General features: G+C 40.6%; 1 protein-coding gene across 1 annotated transcript; it reads right to left on the bottom strand.

Annotated features, from left to right (window-relative positions):
- Nucleotides 1-20128: 20128 nt before the first annotated feature.
- On the bottom strand, nt 20129-22071 carry LOC131060825 (cytochrome P450 750A1). The gene is made up of 2 exons (XM_057994243.1): nt 21117-22071; nt 20129-20998 (listed from the first exon to the last, which is right to left on the bottom strand). The coding sequence occupies exons 1-2, from the start codon at nt 22056-22058 to the stop codon at nt 20384-20386; spliced, it is 1557 nt and encodes a 518-aa protein (XP_057850226.1). The 5' UTR covers nt 22059-22071; the 3' UTR covers nt 20129-20383.
- Nucleotides 22072-22521: the final 450 nt, after the last annotated feature.

Below are 22521 nucleotides of genomic sequence, written 5' to 3'. Positions count from 1 at the left end.
ATTAGAGAAAGGGCATATTAAACAAATAGAAATCGTGAGCCGTCCATTTTCTTGAAAAGTTCGCAACATAATATTTCTTTTACGTGGCACCCTTTTGTTCTAAAGCATAAACTTTAAGATGTAAAAACAAACTTATTAGAAGAAAGATAGGCCAATGTGAAGCAAGGAGAATAGAAGTTTCTCCTTAATGGATTCCTTCCTCTAAAATGAAATTATTAGAGTTAATAATCTAGATGACCACCTCATCTCCTTAAAATTGGCGAGTCATATGCTCCAATGATGAGAAGGATAATGCATTAAAAAAACATTCTTGAAAATTTAGTAATCTATTTAAAACTCTTTTTAAGATTCTACTCCACATAAAACTAACAATTAAAGGGGACTTATTAAAGGGGACTTAGAATTCAATCCTTAATGTTATTCCTCATGTGAATTAAAGAGAAGAATATTTTAGTGTTTTATAGAATTAAAGTTAAGTAGTCAGAATTTCTACATAAATTCTTTTATCCATAATTTCGGTGATATTTTAATAAAGAAATGATTAGTTAATACGATGGAATATAAATCTAAGCTATCCTTTTATCTTTTAAATGGGTATTATTTCATAGGGATCAATAAATGTTTATCAAGAAATCGAAATTGATAAATTTAAATAATTACATACTACAATAAAATATATAGGTTAATATCTCTATTTTTTTCAAGTTAATCGTGTGCCTACTTGGCTACCCCGTATATCTTGAATTTGGGTATTAGCATCTTCTTTCGATTTATAATTGTAGGAAATAGAAACCTATACTTGACAGTGATCTAATTAATTGCTCTAGAATTAGTACACATTCTCCACTCACCTCCCTTCTTTGGTGCCAATACTGTAGGTACATCGCATGGACTAAGACTCTCATAATCAACCCTTTGTGGACAACAACTCCTAGACTTGTCTATTGATCTCCCCACTAACCCGAGGCAACATCTTGTATGCTACCTTATTTGGCAAGCTTGAGCCTAGAATCAAATCCATGTAATGACTGATTTCTCTTACTGGTGGCAGCCCAACTGGTAACTCCTTCATCATTATCTCTGCATACTCATCTATTAACTATTGGATTACCACGAGAAACTTGTCTTCTTTTTCTACTATCATTTTTTATTCTGATAGGGAGCTAAAGTAAAACAAACTCCACCCTTCTTCAAGTCCTTCAGGAACTTCTTTCACGAGACCAAACACATTCTGGAAGTACCTTCTATATCTTCTTCCTTATCCTTCATCGGATTTAAAACAAATTCTCGACCATCCTTCTTGATGGTGTACCTGTGTTACTCTTCCCATCATGAACAACTTGTTTGTCATATTACCACAGTTTTCCCAACAAGATGTGATAGGCATCCATCAACATCACATCAAAAAGGATTTCATCCTTAGAGTCACCAATCTGAAATTTAACCAAACATTATTCTTTCACCACCAACTAATGCTCTTTTTTCAACCATGAGACTTTGTACGAGTTGGGATGTTTCATTCTTTTCAACTTCAACTTCTTCACCATCTCCTCAGACACTATGTTGTCTGTACTGCCACTATCCACAATCACTTTACAACATTTACCACCAGACTTGCATTTAGTTTTGAATAAATTTCTTCTCTGAACTAGTTCAAATTCCACCTTCTTAGGATTTAACAAAATTCTTCTCACCATCAAGGATTCTCCATCCTCTAGGTCCTCTCCACACTTCAAAGTTTCTACAATTTTGTCCTTCACTTGGGCCACATGAACGTTGGCCTCCTTCCCTTTACTTGCGCCTTGCATTTGTGAACATTCAAAAGATTTGTGTCTGATTTCTCCACATTGGTAACATGTACCATTAAATCCCCTACCTCTTCCTCTTTCAAAGCTTCCTTTTCTTCTGAAGGACTCTTCCTTTCCACGAAAATTTCCTCTACCTCCCACTTCATGAGTTTAAGAACTTGTCTAAGAGGTGCCACCTTCATCTTCTTTGGCAAAATAACCTCTCCCACCACTTCTCTAGCCTCTACCACATGCATTTCTTCCTTTGCCCCTATTGCTATTTTGTTGTTTTCTATTCAACTTCTCTTTAGCCTTCAAAGCACATTGATATGCCTCTTCCACACTGTACAATCTAAGAAGACTAATCTCATCCTATATCGACATTCATAAGCCATTCAAATACCTGAAAACTTGCTCCACCTCATCCTCTATGTGGCTTGCTTGTATGCTCAATATGTAAAACTCCTCTATATACTCTCTGACACTTGTATCTCTTTGCCTCAAGTTCTGCGATTTTCTGAATAGAATAATGTGATAGTCTACGGGCAAAACTTTGCCTTCAATTTTGTTGGTGTAAATTATGTCTCATAATTACACTTTACTTAAGTTGACTTAGGATAATGCATTTCGTCGCAGTTTGGATATCAGACACCTAGGGAAGTGTGCACATAGGGATGATTTATGTAGGAGAAATCCCACCTTTTGTGGTTTTATCTTGTTGTTACATTCCACCTTCAGTGGGTGATCCACCTCTTGTGGAATATTTTCTTTTTTCCCCTACCTACTCATTGAGCCACATGTCAGAATTGTGTGCTCTCTAACCTTGCCTTTACATGCAAGCTCATTTACATTGTATGTTATCCAATTCAATTTCAATCAACTCAGTCAGTTGGAAATTTTACATCTTGATATGTCACGATTCTATTCGATAAATATTATTATTAAAAAATTACTATTTAATTATTTTCTTTAACTTCTAAAGATAACAAAATAGAATTTATAATAATTAAATATATATTATTAATATATTAAACCTTTTATTAAAAATACATTTAATTATATACTACAATTTATATTTTCAAAATTCATTCAAAACTTGAGAGAGATTTAATGTTTTAATGCATGTTTTCTTTTCTAGAAAAAAGAAAAGTTTAATTTTTTTTAAGAAAGAAGAAGTAAATAGTGAACTTAAAGTTTACTTTATTAATTTTATTAATATAAAAGAAGAAGCTTTATTAAGAAAGCTTATGTATTTTTAAGAGAAGAAATGAAGGCTTGTTAATTGGTTAGAAAAGAATAAAACACCTCTTGAAAGTAGTAAAATAAAGTAAATGAAAAACTTTAAGTTTCTGGGTAATGCAACTCAGGAATAGGGAACCGATGCATGATTGCATTCCCCAAAATAGAGCGAAACAAAAGAAGGGGATAAGGGGATGGGATTTAGAGGATACAAATGGAATGGGCACAATGGGACTATTCATTCAGGGCTTTTACCAGAGAATGAAAGGCAATTTGAACGGAGATTAGGACGAGAAAGGAAGAGAGGGATCTTTTACAGTAGAGAATATGCAATTTTTGTTTTTCATCACTCTTGTATGTATAGGTGTTGTTATGTAAAAGTGTATTAACATGTAAAAGTTCTTTGTATTCCCCAAAACTACGAGTATGTGGCCCTGAAGCTTATAGTTTGTTACCTCCATGAGGATTTCAGCCTGTCAAAACTTACGTAGCCATAATTACGGAGTTAATGCTCCAAATCCATTTTCTTGTAAATCTTGCACTTTGCATACATGTCTGTCAACGCTTTTGGCCTTAAACAGGCGGGTAGGATGCTAGAAAGGTTGTGGAAATTCAGCTTTGCATTTTCCATTGCCTTTTGCTTGAAAGTTACTTACAAATCCATTTTGTTCATATGCCGTAGTGATAGTACCATGACACCATATTTCCTTGAGGCATTCTGTCAAAAGATCTTATGCTTGTTTGTGCTTTCCTTTACTCTGCATGCATGTCTATCAGAGCATTCCTGCTCTCCTTTACGCTTTTATGATGTCCATACCCTATAACAATTAACTCAATTTGTACATATACATTGACCATATTTAGTCATGATTTACAATATGCATGCAAGTTTTACACCCGTTGTCATACCCTCTAGATATGTTAGCTTTTATACAAATCCATGCCTCACTATAAAATAGAGACTCAGAGTTGAAAAGTTAATTTTATTTGGAGAAGTTGTCATATCGCATTAATGAAGAGTCTAATCAATGTCAAATAAATAATACTAATGAACAAATTTGATGACAAACTAGTCTTTTGGATAGTTACAAAATTGAGTGTTAATTAATATGTGTGTGTGTGTGTGTGTGTGTGTGTGTGTGTGTGTGTTACGGGGCTAGACAACCTTGCTGCCCAAACAAGATTTTTCCTTCCAAAGGAGGTCCAACCTCATGCAGCACTGGCAAACCTTACTCGCGACTCCCATTGCGGACAAGTCCTTTCTTTCTCCCAGACTAGGCCTTCCCTTTTCAAGTGTCCACCACCTGACCACATTAACACACACCCTTGCAGAATAGAAGTGCATTTCAACCCTCTCATGGGTCTCCTTCATCCTGATGCTCCTAGCACTCCCTTCAAGTCTCTGACTCTACTCTAGCACTGTCTTGTCACACCGCCCTTGCACCCTCGGTACAAGCTTACAGGTCTCCTCCATGCCTTCATCTCCCGAGTCCCCCATAAGACCCTAACTACTAACATTGACCCCATCCAGAACTCCTTAAGTCCTCCGACTCCAACTTTTCACACTCCCTGAGCATGCCCAATACTCCCACAATGCTAGCGCCCCATGTTGGCCTCCCTCAGCTCCTTAGAACCCTCAAGCACCAAACATACCTCATTGGAAGACTAGACTCCTTGATCTAGCTTCATGTTCATCCATCCAAGCTCCAACTGCATTGGGCCCCTAGCCTATGTTTACATGACTTTGCTAGTGAACCCGGTTCCATGTACATCATGTGCACACTAACCAACTCTATGCAAACACCCAGTCTAAGCTCCTCGGACTCATAAATCACCTTGCACTCCTACTTGGGCTCCAATCTCTTTGCTCCATGATCCAACCCAATATCCTTGGTTGCTGAACTCTCCTTCAACTCGACTGTGCTCCCAGAATAACTCGCCTATGGACCATGTCCTCTTTTCGGTCATGCAACTCATCCAACTTCGTCACCCTCTTGGACTTGCTTCATGGCTCGGCTCAACATGAGCACACATTCAGAACCCTGTCCCTATTGCCACATTCGACCCCCACTCTAGGTCCTTGAGATCTCAGACCTCAATGCAAATTCCACTTCAGGTAACCTAGGTGTGTGCCCAACACATCACCCCACTTGTTACACAAGACACATAGACTTCTAGCTCTGCAACTCAACCCACATAGCTCGCCCAACTCTCGAGCTCCAACATTCCGACACTGATAGCCCATTGTGTGGCCATCCCCCCTTACAAGATCTTGGGTACTCCTTTCCCCAACAGGGATAATCCATTGCGCGATTGTCCTCCTTGCAAGGGCCTAGGTACTCCACTTTCCTAGTCCTTGGGTAATAGACAACTCCCTGGGAGTCATCCCCAACATTGGCTCAGCTACTCCACTTCACTGAGATAGGGACATTGAGTATACATCCACCAATAAACCTCACCATCTAATGATAAGGCGGGGTTACTCTACTTCACCCCTAATGTCCATGTAAAATCTCTATCTCTCTGAGACTAGAGGCCAAGGTTACTCTTCTTCACCCCTAGGACGAGGTGTCTGCCTTAGACCACCTTGGTGCACTCTTGACACTCGGCTATTCTTTCATTCGACCCCCTTATATAAGTTTTTTGTCCAATTCCCACACATCTGTAGTTTGAGACCTCCCCACGATCTTCTACCATAATGTCCACCTCATGAGAATTAGATAGGGACTTACACCCTACAAGACTACCTACCTACTTGTGCTCCCCACACTTGAGACAACAACCCCTTACATCCTCCCCCATTTAAAATAGGTGACGTCCTTGACGCCAGACCATTCGACCCGAGTCTCATCCTTCGCAACATTAGGACCTGTTAAAAGTGAACTTCAAATTCACTGTACCCTGCACTTGCATCATTTCTGTCCCTGACATACTTGACACTCGCTAGCATACCCCATACTGGACTTTCACTCGCATGAATCCCATCCATGGCTAACTCGCTTTGACAAACCCCTTGAGTCCAACTCACTGCCTCCGTATTGATCTTGTGAAGATGCTCCCTTGCCTCCAACTGATCTCTATTGCTAGTCCTCGACTCAACAACATATTGCAAGAACCTAGTCCTTGACTTCCACTGAGCTGACTACCCTCGTTTGAAAATCTGTGAAACAACTCTGTGATATTCGGTTGCACCAAGCCCCATATCGGCTTCTACATCACTGCAACGCGACAAAACACCACAAATCATGCTCACCTCTCAACTCAACCACTAGTGCCATCCTCGACGACGCCCTTGTCTTCCAACTTCAACTGCTCCTGGATCCCATCCTAGCATCCACTGAAAGAAATGCTTGCTACCAACCCTGTTGTGCAAGCCCCTGGTATTTGGCCACCCATAAGACACATACTCCATTGACCACAACACCCAACTAACTTCCCAAGTCTCACATTCAACTTTGAGCTCTCAACTTCCTTTTTGTAGTGCCATCCTGATTGCCTGTTGACAGACCTCGGTGCGCCCAACGTCTTATCCTATCCCCAACAACTCAACCAAGGAACAACAACCAACATACTCCTGCTGATCCACCTCTAGTTGCATATGAACCTCCTGGTACTTGTCAACCACTTCCACCTCCTTGGTGTACTCTCACAAACCCACACCTCATGAGTCTGCCTAAGTGCACTTCCTTGAAGACACCCATCTTGCATTGCATCCCACACATTCGGTCTGCCTACTTCATTCCATTGTGCTACTTTGTTTGACTGATGCACTGTCCACAGAATGCCCTATGCCCTTGGTGTTGTAACCCAAAGAAACTACCAACATCATTTAGCCAAACAACTTATGCATAATGCCTCTACAATCCACATCCAATGTGGGCAAGGTACTCTCTCCTTCCCTTGACTTTCTCTGTGACGGTCCAATCTTTGGTTCCGAACCTTCAGATCTAACTTGCCACCAATTTCACACCTCAGATCATTTCCTGGATAGAATCCTACATCTCACTTCATAAATCTTCCTAGGTGCACTTCCCTAAAGACACCCAACTCTTGCATTGTATGCTACACATTCAGTACACCCACTTCCATCCATTGTGCTACTTTGCTTGAATAAGACACTATCCACAAAACGCCCTGCGCCCTCGGTGCTGCAACCCAAAGAAGGCACCAACATTTGTAAGCTAGCCAACCTCTTATGCCCGATGCCTTTGTAAACCACATCCAATGTGGGCAAGGTACTGTCTCTTTCCCTTGACTTCCTTTGTGACTTGGCCCCTCACTAGTTCTCAACCATCAGACCTACTTTGCCACCAAGTTTACACCTCGGATCATGTCTAGGACACAATCCTACACCACACTGGGAACGACCTTATGCCATCCCACAACCAAATTGTTACGCCTCGGGTCCATCCCAGATAAGACCTTACACCGCACTGTACCTTAAAGCTCCATCTTGATTTCACCTCGGACCCATCCTTGACAAGATCCTAGACCACACTGCTCCTTGCAGCCCCTACTTTCTTTGATTGGTCCTATATGCCACTGCCCTTGGACGCCATATCAAATCTTGTGGCCCTGCCAACTACTTCCAGCACTGAACCCAGTTCAATACAGAGTCACACCTTGCGTACTTCGCTTCACCCGAACTACTAAGGCTCTTCCCGTGCAAGATTTTCCCCACCAAGACATCCATTCCTGATCCCTTTTCGCTCCGCTAGCATAGTCCCTTTCTGATGGAGCTTGACCCTTGGCACAATCTCCAATCAGCTAACTACCACTCATAAAACTCGGACACAGACTCCACCATCCTTATCCCTTCTTGGGTTGGCCTCACATTTTTAGTGACCACGCCCTGCTAGCCACCTTGGTCTACCTTTCCTCGACACTGCAAACCACAATCCGCCTTCGTAGTCTTCCTCTAACCACTTGATATCCCAGCTACCTCAACTCATCTAACTAGCCCTCCCAATTTTTATGCTTTGATATCAACGGTCACGGGGCTAGACCACCTTGCTGCCCAAACCATCTTTTTCCTTCCAAAGGAGGTCCAACCTCATACGACATTGGCAAACCTTACTTGCGACTCCCATTGCGGACAAGTCCTTTCTTGCTCCCAGACTACGCCTTCCCTTTTCAAGTGTCCACCACCTGACCACATTAGCACACACCCCTACAGAATAGAAGTGCATGTCAACCCTCTCGTGGGTCTCCTTCATCCCGATGCTCCTAGCATTCCCTTCAAGTCCCTGACTCTACTCTAGCATTGTCTTGTCGCACTGCGCTTGCACCCTCGGTACAAGCTTATAAGTCTCCTCCATGCCTTTGTCTTCTGAGTCCCCCATAAGAGCCTTACTACTAACACTGACCCCATCCGGAACTCCTTAAGTCCTCTGACTCCAACTTTTCACACTCCCTGAGCATGCCCAATACTCCCACAACATTGGCACCCCATGTTGGCCTCACTCAGCTCCTTAGAACCCTCAAGCACCAAACATACCTCATGGGAAGACTAGACTCCTTGATCTAGCTTCATGTTCATCCATCCAAGCACCAACTGCATTGGGCCCCTGGCCTATGTTTACATGGCTTTGCTGGTGAACCCGATTCCATATACATCATGTGCACACTAACCAACTCCATGCAAACACCCAGTCTAAGCTCCTCGGACTCACAAATCACCTTGCACTCCTACTTGGGCTTTAAGCTCTTTGCTCCATGATCCAACCCAATATCCTTGGTCGCTGAACTCTCCTTCAACTCGGTTGTGTTCCTAGAACAAATCGCCTATGGACCATGTCCTCTTTTCGGTCATGCAACTCATCCAACTTTGTCACCCTCTTGGAGTCGCCTCATGGCTCGACTCAACATGAGCACACTTTCAAAACCTTGTCCCTATTGCCACATTTGACCCCCACTCTAGGGCCTTGAGATCTCGGACCTCAATGCAAATTCCACTTCAGGTAACCTAGGTGCGTGCCCAACACATCACCCCACTTGTTACACAAGACACATGGACTTCTGGCTTTGCAACTCAACCCACATAGCTCGCCCAACTCTCGAGCTCCAACATTTCGACACTGATAGCCCATTGTGTGGCCATCCCTCCTTACAAGATCTTGGGTACTCCTTTCCCCAACTGGGACAATCCATTGCATGATCGTCCTCCTCACAAGTGCTTAGGAACTCCGCTTCCCTAGTCCTTGGGTCATAGACAACTCCCCGGGAGTCATCCCCAACATTGGCTCAGCTACTCCACTTCACTGAGATAGGGACCTTGAGTATACATCCACCAATAAACCTCACCATCTAATGATAAGGTGGGGTTACTCTACTTCACCCCTAATGTCCATGTAAAACCTCTATCTCCCTGAGACTAGAGGGCAGGGTTACTCTTCTTCACCCCTAGGAGGAGGTGTCTGCCTTAGACCACCTTGGTGCACTCCTGACACTCGACTATTCTTTCAACCGACCCCCATATATAGGTTTTTTGTCCAATTCCCACACATCTGTAGTTTGAGACCTCCCCACGATCTTCCATCACAATGTCCACCTCATGAGAATTAGATAGGGACTTACACCCTACAAGACAACCTGCCTACTTGTACTCCCCGCACTTGAGACAACAACCCCTTACATCCTCCACCACTTAAAATAGGCAATCTCCTTGGCGCTGGACCATTTGACCTGAGTCTCGTCCTTCGCAACATTAGGACCAGTTAAAAGGGAACTTCAGATTCACTGTGCCCTGCACTTGCATCATTTTTGTCCCTAACATACTTGACACTTGCCAACATACCTGATACCGGACTTTCACTCGCATGAATCCCATCCATGGCTAACTCGCTTTGGCAAACCCCTTGAGTCCAACTCATTACCTCCGCATTGATCTTGTGAAGAGGCTCCCTTGCCTCCAACTGATCTCTGTTGCTAGTCCTTGACTCAACAACATGCTCACCTCTCAACTCAGCCACTAGTGCCATCCTCGACGACGCCCTTGTCTTCCAACTTCAACTGCTTCTGGATCCCATCCTAGCATCCACTGAAAGAAACGCCTGCTACCAACCTTGTTGTGCAAGCCCCTGGTATTTGGCCACCCAAAAGACACATACTCCATTGACCACAACACCCAATTGACTTCCCAAGTCTCAAATTCAACTTTGAGCTCTCAACTTCCTTTCTATAGTGCCATCCTTATTGCCTGTTGACAAACCTCGGTGTGCCCAACGTCTTATCCTATCCCCAAAAACTCAACCAAGGAACAACAACCAACATACTCCCGTTGATCCACCTCTAGCTGCACATGATCCTCCTGGTACTTGTCAACCACTTCCACCTCCTTGGTGTACTCTCGCAAACCCACACCTCATGAGTCCACCTTGGTGCGCTTCCCTGAAGACACCCATCTTGCATTGCATCCCACACATTCGGTCTACCTACTTCATTCCATTGTGCTACTTTGTTTGACTGATGCACTATCCATAGAATGCCCAACACCCTCGGTGCTGTAACCTAAAGAAACTACCAACATCATTCAGCCGAGCAACCTCTTATGCATAATGCCTCTGCAATCCACATCCAATGTTGGTAAGGTACTCTCTCCTTCCCTTGACTTTCTTTGTGACTTGGTCCAATCTTTGGTTCCCAACCTTTAGACCTAACTCGCCACCAATTTCACACCTCAGATCATGTCCTGGACAGAATCCTACATCTCCCTTCATAAATCTTCCTAGTTGCACTTCCCTAAAGACACCCAACTCTTGCATTGTATCCTACACATTCAGTACACTCACTTCTATCCATTGTGCCACTTTGCCTGACTGACGTGCTATCCATGGAACACCCTACGCCCTCAGTGTTGCAACCCAAAGAAGGCACCAACATTTGTAAGCTAGCCAACCTCTTGTGCCTGATGCCTTTGCTAACCAAATCCAATGTGGGCAAGGTACCGTCTCTTTCCCTTGACTTCCTTTGTGACTTGGCCCCTCACTAGCTCTCAACAATCAGACCTACTTTGCCACCAAGTTTGCACCTCAGATCATGTCCTGGACACAATCCTACACCACACTGGGAATGACATTATGCCATCCCACAGTCCAAATTGTTACACCTTGGGTCCATCCCAGATAAGACCTTACACCGCACTGTACCTTACAGCTCCATCTTGATTTCACCTTGGACCCATCCTTGACAAGATGCTACACTACACTGCTCCTCGTAGCCCCTACTTCGTTTGACTAGTCCTACATGCCACTACCCTTGGACATCACCATATCAAATCTTGTGGCCCTGCCAACTACTTCCAACACTGAACCCAATTCAATACGGAGTCACACCTTGCCTACTTCGCTCCACCCAAACTATTAAGGCTCTTCCTGTGCAAGATTTTCCCCACCAAGAGATCCACTCCTAATCCCTTTTCGCTCCACTAGCATAGTCCCTTTCTGATGGAACTCGGCCCTTGGCACAATCTCTAATCAGCTAACTACCACTCATGGAACTCGGCCACAAACTTTACCATCCTTATCCCTTCTTGGGTTGGCCTCACATTTTTAGTGACCACGCCCTACTAGCCACCTTGGTCTACCTTTCCTCGACACTACAAACCACAATCCGCCTTCATAGTCTTCCTCTGACCACTTGATAGCCCAGCTACCTCAGCTTATCTAACTGGCCTTGCCAATTTTTATACTCTGATACCAACTGTCACAGGGCTAGACCAACCTACTGCCCAAACAAGCTTTTTCCTTCCAAAGGAGGTCCAACCTCATGCGGCATTGGCAAACCTTACTCGCGACTCCCATTGCGGACAAGTCCTTTCTTGCTCCCTAACTACGCCTTCCCTTTTCAAGTGTCCACCACCTGACCACATTAACACACACCCCTGCAAAATAAAAGTGCATGTCAACCCTCTCGCGGGTCTCCTTCATCCCGATGCTCCTAGCACTCTCTTCAAGTCTCTGACTCTACTCTAGCACTGTCTTATCGCAGTGCCCTTGCACCCTCGATACAAGCTTACAGGTCTCCTCCATGCCTTCGTCTCCTAAGTCCCCCATAAGACCCTGACTACTAACACTGACCCCATCCAGAACTCCTTAAGTCCTCTGACTCCAACTTTTCACACTCCCTAAGCATACCCAGTACTCCCACAGCACTGGCGCCCCATGTTGGCCTCCCGCAGCTCCTTAGAACCCTCAAGCACCAAACATACCTCATGGGAAGACTAGACTCCTTGATCTAGCTTCATGTTCATCCATCCAAGCTCCAACTGCATTGGGCTCCTGGCCTATGTTTACATGACTTTGCTGGTGAACCTGGTTCCATGTACATCATGTGCACACTAACCAACTCCATGCAAACACCCAGTCTAAGCTCCTCTGACTCAAAGATCACCTTGTACTCCTACTTGGGCTCCAAGCTCTTTGCTCCATGATCCAACCCAATATCCTTGATCGTTGAACTCTTCTTCAACTTGGCTGTGCTCCCAGAACAACTCGCCTATGGACCATGTCCTCTTTTCGATCATGCAACTCATCCAACTTCATCACCCTCTTGGACTCGCCTCATGGCTCAGCTCAACATGAGCACACTTTCGGAACCTTGTCCCTATTGCCACATTCGACCCCCACTCTAGGTCCTTGAGATCTCGGATCTCAATGCAAATTCCACTTCAGGTAACCTAGGTGCGTGCCCAACACATCACCCCACTTGTTACACAAGACACATGGACTTCTGGCTCTGCAACTCAACCCACATAACTTGCCCAACTCTCGAGTTCCAACATTCCTACACTGATAGCCCATTGTGTGGCCATCCCCCCTTACAAGATCTTGGGTACTCCTTTCCCCAACTGGGACAATCCATTGCATGATTTTCCTCCTCACAAGGGCCTAGGTACTCCACTTCCCTAGTCCTTGGGTCATAGACAACTCCCCGGGAGTCATCCCCAACATTGGCTCAGCTACTCCACTTCACTGAGATATGGACCTTGAGTATACATCCACCAATAAACCTCACCATCTAATGATAAGGTGGGGTTACTCTACTTCACCCTTAATGTCCATGTAAAACCTCTATCTCCCTGAGACTAGAGGGCAGGGTTACTCTTCTTCACCCCTAGGAGGAGGTGTCTGCCTCAGACCACCTTGGTGCACTCCTGGCACTCGACCATTCTTTCAACCGACCCCCATATATATGTTTTTTGTCCAATTCCCACACATATGTAGTTTGAGACCTCCCTGCGATCTTCCACCACAATGTCCACCTCATGAGAATTAGATAGGGACTTACACCCTACAAGACTACCTGCCTACTTGTGCTCCCTACACTTGAGACTACAACCCCTTACAATATATATCTTAATTGAATGATTAGAAGAAATATTAGCTCATTTAGATCTCATTAAGATCTAGGATTGTATTACCATTCAATATTACTTTGAGAGGGTTTTCTTGTGTAACTATTCGGTAAATGTTTACACATCATTATTAGGAAGAGATATACACTTAGAAAATTGTCTACTGCTATAAGATACATATTCCCATTGTAACCTTGATGCGTTAAGAGGACTTGTTTCATTTGGCTTCTATATCAATATTGAGATAGTTTATGTTGTTTTAATGATGTCGAACTCATTATGTAGTGATTACTTAAATGGTAGCATGGAGATGTTTTGGTGTAAGGTCTTTTAGGCATTGATAACTTGTTGGGTTCTCATTCAACCTTTTGACATCATTGTGGCTAATGATTATAGTCTTTAATATCTCTCAATTTGAGTGAATAGAAGTATGATTATGTCTGACTCGGGATTGAATGGACAACTAATTAATAAAAGACCTTTGATAACTTACCAAGTGCATGGATTGATGTCCTATATCCTTTTGTACACACTTCTACGCTTACGTGAGTTGTGTATGCTTTTACATGCGTTCTTGTGCTACAATGGATTATGATAGCATGACTTGCATAATTATCAAGTAGTTAAGGCATAGGTTGATGCTTTGTATACCTAGGTGTGCCTTTGGTAAACCTCTATATGATTGATTTTAAGGATATGTTGAAGAATCTTTAATTTGAGTTACTAGCTATGAAATGCTTTCTTTTATAAAATCACGATCATAATTATTTTCGTTGGAAAGAGATCTATGAATTTATTTTTGTGATTGTGTAATCATCAATTAGATATACAATGCATGTTCTTATAAAAGGATGTTTGAACTATTACACATTTAATTGATGTATTCTTGTATTTTCTCTATGTTTGGAATAAATTGACTTTACATTTACCCCCACGAATAAATTTGATTAAGATGAAACTAGATCTCAAATGATTTTTGCTAGTTAAGAAAGGATTGTTGCTTCTATCTTCATATGTGTGTTATGTGCATTTTGTATATCATGATATTGTTACATTAGTTAGAGAATATGGATATGCCATGTTAGTTGCACAATTCCATTACTCCTGCCAGTATTCCATTGTTACTCTTCCTCGTGCTTGGCTAGGTATATTTCATGTCATTAAAGATTTTGGAGAAGTGTAACTACTTCGTGGTAGGGTCGAAACGCACTCCAGAAATGTTCTCGCCCATGATGTGTTCGAGGGAGACAGATGTCGAAAGTTCTTGACAGGGTGGTCATCATTATTTGGTCTTTGTACATTTATTGTTTTGACCTTGTGGTTTAGTGTAAACGTATATGTTTCCTTATGTTTATCTTGTTGTCAGCTTATGTAATTTGACTTCATATGTTGAAATGTAATTTCTTGTCTCTAACCTTGTATATATAGACATGTGGCAATGATTTATTCTTGATTATGTGTATTTTGTGAATTATGTTATTTTGTCTTTATATAATATAAATATAATTTATTCTTGTTGAACATATTTTGTTCTCTCTTGTTTTTTCTATCAATTGGACTCTAGATCTTGGCAAACTCTCACATGGTATCAGAGCCATTGGAGTGCCATTGGTTTGCCAATTGAGAGAAATTTGATGTAATTTGGGGTATTGCATTTTGGAGCTTTCTATTGTAGGTTATTATTGAAGTTTGTTGGGTCAAATCTAAGGTCACCATTGGATTGAGGAGGTTTGATAAAGTTAGAATCGCCTTTTGTTTCGTCCAAATCTGACAATAGAGGCCAAATCTAGAGTCGTTTGAAGGTGGAGGGTGGTGACTTGTCTCAAGAGTGATCTGCAATTTTGGAGCAATTTTGGCACAATCTGTCATCACCATCATGCTCAGAAGGACCAAAAACCTCAAAATCCACTGTTAATTCATCGAAATCGACCTCCATCACCCCGAGTTGAAAAAGTCTTCCCCTGCCTATCGTACGGACACTATCTGCAACAAAGTCCATTTTTTAAATAAAAACATTATTTTTTTTTTCACATATTTAAAAAATCCAAAATATTAAACGGGGGGGGGGGGGGGGGGGTGTTTTTAATAAAGTTTTTGTTTTTTAAAATTTGGGGGGCAAATTTATTTTGCAGGTTTATATCTGCAGGTATCATAGGTACTCGACAGGCCTGCAGATTGTAGGTACTTGTTGAGCTTGTGGCCCATTGGCCACCTACGTGGTAGGTACACCTACCACGACCTCAACCATGGCAAAGGTGGTACCCCCACCACCGTAGGAGTACCTACAAGTACTGCTCTATGGTCCCACAAACCCCTGTGCTTTTTTCAAAAAATATTAAAATTTAAAAACTTTTTTATTATGTTTTAAATAATATATATATATATATATTTCAATAAATAAAAATTTTAGTTTTTTTATATCTCTTGGCATCATCCCAAGTGGAGGCATCTTCATCTGTAGTCATCTACAAGTCATCTTTTTGGTGGCATCATCTTCATGTTTCCAAATTTGCATCATCATGATGTATTCTGTTGCATGAGTTATGTTGTAACACACTAAACTAAAGTGCCATACCTCTTTTCACTTTGTCATTGATGACATATTTGATGTAATCCTCTTGTACACCGTGGATTAGGAAATATCTTATGAGATGGTGCATGGCTCTAGTTGAGAGTTAGATTGTACACGTTTGTGCATGGCTCTCATAAGACTTTGATTGTACCAATATGTCATCGATGAGAATCCAACTGATGCTCAAAGCAGGTATCTCTATGCCTGATGTTCATTTTGTTGTAGTGAGTGATTCATTGTCATTGACATGGTACCTGGTTTTGTCATGCTTTGACATTCTTGGTGCAAAATTGACTTGCTTTCTTCCTAATGGGGAGGTATTTTTGGTCAACATTAGTGGACCATCTTTGCAGGAGATTCTACATTGAGGTGGGGCTTCATGGTCTCTCTTCTTCTCTCTTTTGGGGGGGGGGGGGGGGGGGGTGGAGGGGAGGGGAGGGCAGGGGACTTTTTCCTCACATGAGGTTTTGTTCTTCTTATTCATCATTGGGAGTATTGTGTGTTTTCATCTCTCTCTATTTTATTTTTTTTTGGCCGAGGTGGGGGGGGGGTCCATTGGATTTTTCTCTCTTTGTTTGTTTGTGAGAGATTGCATTGGTTTGCTTTCATTTTCATTTGTACATGGGTACCTAAGATGGCCTAGTAGCCAGGACCCATCTTGCATGGTTAGCTTGAGTCTACATTCTCCCAAGTTGCACTTTAGGGGGGTGTTTGTGTAAATTATGTCTCATAATTACACTTTACTTAAGTTGACTTAGGATAATTCATTTCATCATAGTTTGGAACAACAATGAGGAACACATTGAAGTGACAAGGAAGTATTGCCGAGATACTTTTAAAGTCTCCTCGATGCAACGTCCATCAATGACCAACAACTCATGATCAGTGAGAAAAACTTGTCGAGGAGAAATGTGAGAGGTCTCTTTGATCATTCCAAGGCATACCAATCAAGCATGACAAAGAAAATTCGAAGCTTGTCAGAGAGACCTACCAACATCGGCATGATGTTTCCCTATGTCCCTTTGACCAAGCCATGTCCCTTCGATGAAATAATGATGTGGATAGGATTACCCAACATGTTGGGACTTCAATGAAGTCCTACCACGCAAAGAATTGTTGCATGTATCATCATGAAGACTTACTCAGATTGGGAAGACTAATTTTGTATCATGTTGATCACTTGCAACATCAAACAAAGATCATCCAAAATTGAAACCAAAGCAAAAATGCCACCTACAAAAATGAACATATGTAAAATGATGCAGATTGAGCCTTTTCTCAAGATGCTCTAGCATCATAAGCTCTCAAGTGTTTTTTTTCCTATTTGATCTTGAAAGTTTTTATGTTGCAACATTCAATAATTATCTTCAAATGAAAATTATAATAATCAAGACTTTACTATGTAGATCCCACCATGTATCAAATCAATTCTTCTGAAGAATTGTAGGGAGCTAGGTGACTTGCTAAAATAATGGCCTTTATCTTTTTATTTGTAAAGGTGTGTGGCTTGAGGCATTACAAATTTCAACATATAGTGTTCTGACCATGCCAATGTATGTCCTCAAATTGACATGTAAATGAAGTAGCAACATGGACGAGAAGGTTGCTTGATTAGTAGACAATGTGTCTATTGAGTTCTATGTAAGCCTTATCTACACTAGGATTAGTTGGGAATTGATTGCACTAATCACATATATAGATTTTGTCGCAAACTTTTTTCTCAAACGATTTATAGATATAAAAAAATTACATCCAAAAATAAAATACACATTATAACCTACAAATGGTAATAAAAAGGATGGTTAGTACTTCTACTAAATATATATGAAACTAGAAATCTAGTAGATCTTAACATAGTATAACTTAAATCCACCAAAAGGTCTATGTAGATTGAATTCTTCGTTAATAGTAAAAAAATTGAGACATCAAAGTAGATTCTTCCCATGAAATAAACATTAGATCCAAAACATCCTAGATCTAAAATGTCATAAATGGACAACTTAGAACAAGCATAGTTTAGAAACAAAAAACCATTGAACAAGCCTCTATTGATGCTTGAATCATGAATGCAAATCTACATGTTTCTCATAAATTACACTTTGTATAATCTTAAATAGATCTATAAAAGAAGCAAATATTTAAATAAGAATTTTTTAAAGCACACAACCATTACATAAAATAAGATAATTTATTATTTGAAACCTCTAAAACTACTTTTTGAATGATGGAATATCATAGATCTATATCATGTAATTATAAATTGACTCGAATAACCATGATTTACAACATGTAATTCCATGTAGATGTAAAACTCCATAAATTTATAATTGAGTAGCACACAACTAAAAAATCTATCCATGCAACCACATGTAACTCAAATACATCCGTCCTTAAAATTCCAAAACACCATGGATCCATTATATTTAATGAAATGTAACCCATAGGTGTATCCATACAATCACATGTAAACCATAGATTAGACATCCAACCACATGCAACCATAGATAATATAAATACATATAATCCATAGATCACACATATAACAAAATTCTCTATTTTGAGTGCTAACAACTCAAAAATAGTGTCACTAAGTCTTGATCTTCATTTTCTTATTTTTATATTCTCCATGCCTAGAAAATAAGATCACCTACACATAGATTCCATTCAAATTAGAAAAAAATAATAATATACTATAAAATGCATGCTTAATATTATGTTCATTTGGGATATTTCTTGTGTGACACATCTTTAGAGAAATTTACATAAAATTCATCATAGACCTAAAAAATTATATCATCGACAAGAAGAAAGATTATTTAATTTATAATTTGGCAAGAATATGGGAGTTGTTTGAGCCATGTTTAACCTATAATCAGATAAATTAATAATTTGATAAAAGGATAGTTTCCATGAAACTAAAATAGAAGGGTAGCTCCTATTTATGATGATGACTACTTGGAGCATGTGAAAATGGTTGTAAACTAGCTCTACAAATATCATGTATGATTAGAATCATCATATAAGAATAAGGTGAGAGTATAACAACCTTCTACTATTTTAGTTTTTAATTTTAATGATTGTGATTAAGCATTTATAATAGATCTTGAAGGAGAGATAGACACTTTTGTGTAGCTAATATAGAAAATGAGACACTTGTGACATTTTCTAGGAAAATTTATAGACTTAGGACTAAATATAGTCTTTAAGTTCAAAAATCCATTATCATGTTGGATGCAATAAAGGTGGCTTCAAGCAAAGAGGCTAAATACCATAGATACAAGGTTAGCATTTCCATGTTAATTAGGGTGTTTTTTGATATGAGACAATTGAAAGGTGTAATCAAAATAACTACCATGACATTGATTAGATCTTAATGGCATTTGGGATTGGAACATATGCTAGAAAATAGTTTGTACTATGTCTAGGGTTTCCATTGAAAAGTGAAGCATGGTAGATATTTAAATACTAGGGTCATTGCTAGCCCATGTACACCTTTTATTATACCTATTGAAGGCCTCCTTGCGATTGTGCATAGATAGAGAATGAGACTATGCATGAATTTCCTAAAATGTGCCATGGGTATCACTCCTACCTCTACCATCGATTGGTCACTTGCAATATGGGGGGGAGATGAGGAAGATGGAGCTAATCTTGCCTAGGGTAGTGAATACGTATAGTGATTGTAAGACCAAAATTTGGACACCTTTGATCTACATGATAATATTTTAGTGTATGTAAAGTTTAACTTTTTGTAGTTAAAGAAGATCATTTATTCTCATCACATGTAATTCAAAATTAGACATAATTTTTGTATTGACATTAATCTCCTATTGAAGAACATGTAATTTTTGAGTGCCTTTATAATACAAAAGACATGGTCCTTGTGATCACCTTTCATAAACCAAAACACTAAAACAGAAGAATAATTTTGTATCTTTCACAAACCAAAAATTAAAAAATAAAATAATTATATATAATTACATGAAACTCTCAAAATGTCTATTAATCATAAATAGAAAGATTTTTGTAAATTTATGAGAATATATATTCAAAATTAAATTGTACCCATGAATGGATTGAAGTGTAAGATTGAAATATAATTGGCGGCAATCAATTTTTAGAAATAATTAATGCTAACACTGAGAGGTGACTCAAACGAGGGAATATCATCCACAGAATATCTACTCAAATGTAGGATACATATATTTACGGGTAGTGAAATATCTTGTTGGTGCACAAACATCCATAATTAACAACAACAACTGGTTGCTGCACAACCAGTTTAATCTATAAATAGATTTTTGCCCATATTCCTGCGTTACTAACTGCAGGCGCAGCTTATTGTAATACATAGGATGCCTACATATATTTATTGGTGGGAGGAGTTTGTGTTACTAAATAGTATACCATCTTGAACAGAGAGAAGGTCAATCATGAGGGGCAAGTGGGCAACCTCAAGGTGGGAAAGGCGAAAAGATCATGTTTTCTGGGCATGGTGGCACCAAAGTTTTCAGTCATGTCCAACTCTCCCTCTACGCGCCACTCAAAGCAGTGCACGAGCTGAGCAATGGTAAGCGTCATGGTGGCCATGGCCATGGTAGCCCCGGGACATCCTCTTCGTCCTGCTCCAAAGGGAATCATATCAAAAAACTCCTTGGCTTTCACAAAATCATCATCTTTGCCCATCCATCTATCTGGCATGAATTCCAGCGGATCTTTCCACACGGCGGGATCTCTTGCCAAAGCCCACGCGTTCACAATAAGCCTGCTATTCTCGGGAATGAAGTAGCCGTCAATGGTGGAAGCTTGTGTTGATTTGTGGGGAAGGAGCAAAGGCACCGGCGGGTACAATCTCAGCGTCTCTTTCACCACACAACGAAGATATTCCATGCTTTCAACATCACTACTTTTTACTGCCCTCTCTCTATCCACCACGCCTTCAATTTCTTCCCGCAGTTTTTTCGCCACACTAGGGTTTTGGATTATCAAACTCATTGCCCATTCCAACATAGTGGACGATGTTTCCACGCCAGCCGCAAAAAGATCCTGAAAAAAACCATTGTTTAATTTCCATGCATTGGAAATTACGAAAGATGGTGACCAAAGATTTTGATTTCTTTGAATTTATCTTTTTGAAGAATTGAAGGGAGGTAGGGAGACTTACAAAAACAATGGCCTTTATGTTTTCAGTTGTGATTGTGATGGAATCATTGGACTGCATCTCCAAAAGCGTGTCAATGACGTCAGTGGTAAAGGGATGCTTTTTCTCCTTGTCAAGGCTTGAGGCGCTTCTTCTCTTCTTGTGCTCCTCTATTATTTTTGAAGCGATTTGGTCGAAGGACTTGATTGCCTTTCGCATGCGCCGCTTTATTCCTTGCAAATCCAGCCAGTCTATCCAAGGGATAAATTCTCCAATGTTGAAAGTTCCCGCTAAGTGTGACATCTCCCACAACAAATCTTTAATTTCCTTGCCATTGCCATTCGAATGGTAGTCATCAGATTTGGTGCCAGAGAGGATTTGCAATACTTGCGCCTGTATAACGGAGGACAGAATCTTGCTAACATTTACAGCACTTTTGCCCTCTCGGCTCTCCTCCCACATTGAGCGTAGAGCGAAAACTAGCTCCTCCTCTAGTATGGGTGCGAAGGACTGCAATCTTCTGGCATTAAACATTTCCACCATGCATAATTTCTTCATCTGCCTCCAATACGGTCCATAAGAAGTGAATACCACGTCCTTGTAGTCATAGGCAAAGTACTTTCCTGAAGCGCTTTGAGGTCGGCTGGCGAAAATTAAATCCTGAGTTTTCAAAACTACTTTTGCCATGGCAGCCGAAGAAACCACAACCGTGGGAACAGAACCCAATCTTAATGACATAATGGGTCCATATTTCATAGCAATATGGGCAAGACTGCGGTGGGGAAGCTTTCCCAACTGCAGGAAGTTTCCCACGATGGGCCATGGAGCAGGGCCAGATGGCAATCTTTTTGCACCTTTTCTCTGCCCAGTAGTAAATCTATGGAAAATCCAGAGCACCACTAGAATTGCAAGAGCAGTGATGAATGCTGGAGGTTGTGCATTTAGAAGCAACTTTGGGAAAGACATATTGGAAAGGCTAACAATTAGATTTGGCATGTTGAGCCTCACCTCATGTCCTCCTTATATTCTGTCTCGGGAATTCAAATCAAATAAATAAGGACAATATTTTCAAAGATCCGGTTATACAAAAGCTATCCCATTCAACATTCAGTCATTGCTTACGTTCGTGTAACTCATAATCAACACAGACTCTGCTCCACATATTGAGACTTTGAACAAAGAGGTCGTAAGGCACGCAGCTTGCTCATTTATAACCATGTTAATTCTGTTTTTACATGGACACACGATCTTCAGTCCTTAATGATTTATTTGTTTGTCAATTTTCCTAAAACTTTTCAATAGGACCTATTCAAACTAAAACATTTTAGCTCTCTTACATCCTAAGAATGAGTACCATGCTTTATGGATAATGTGTGTAATGAGTTCTACATTGAAATCTTTGTAAACCAATTTAATTTTGATATTTATA

The sequence above is a fragment of the Cryptomeria japonica genome, chromosome 10 (assembly GCF_030272615.1).
Source record: "Cryptomeria japonica chromosome 10, Sugi_1.0, whole genome shotgun sequence".
NCBI classification, from domain to species: Eukaryota; Viridiplantae; Streptophyta; class Pinopsida; order Cupressales; family Cupressaceae; genus Cryptomeria; species Cryptomeria japonica.
Note: the sequence above shows the minus strand (reverse complement) of the source record. Positions and strands in the feature narration are given on the sequence as shown.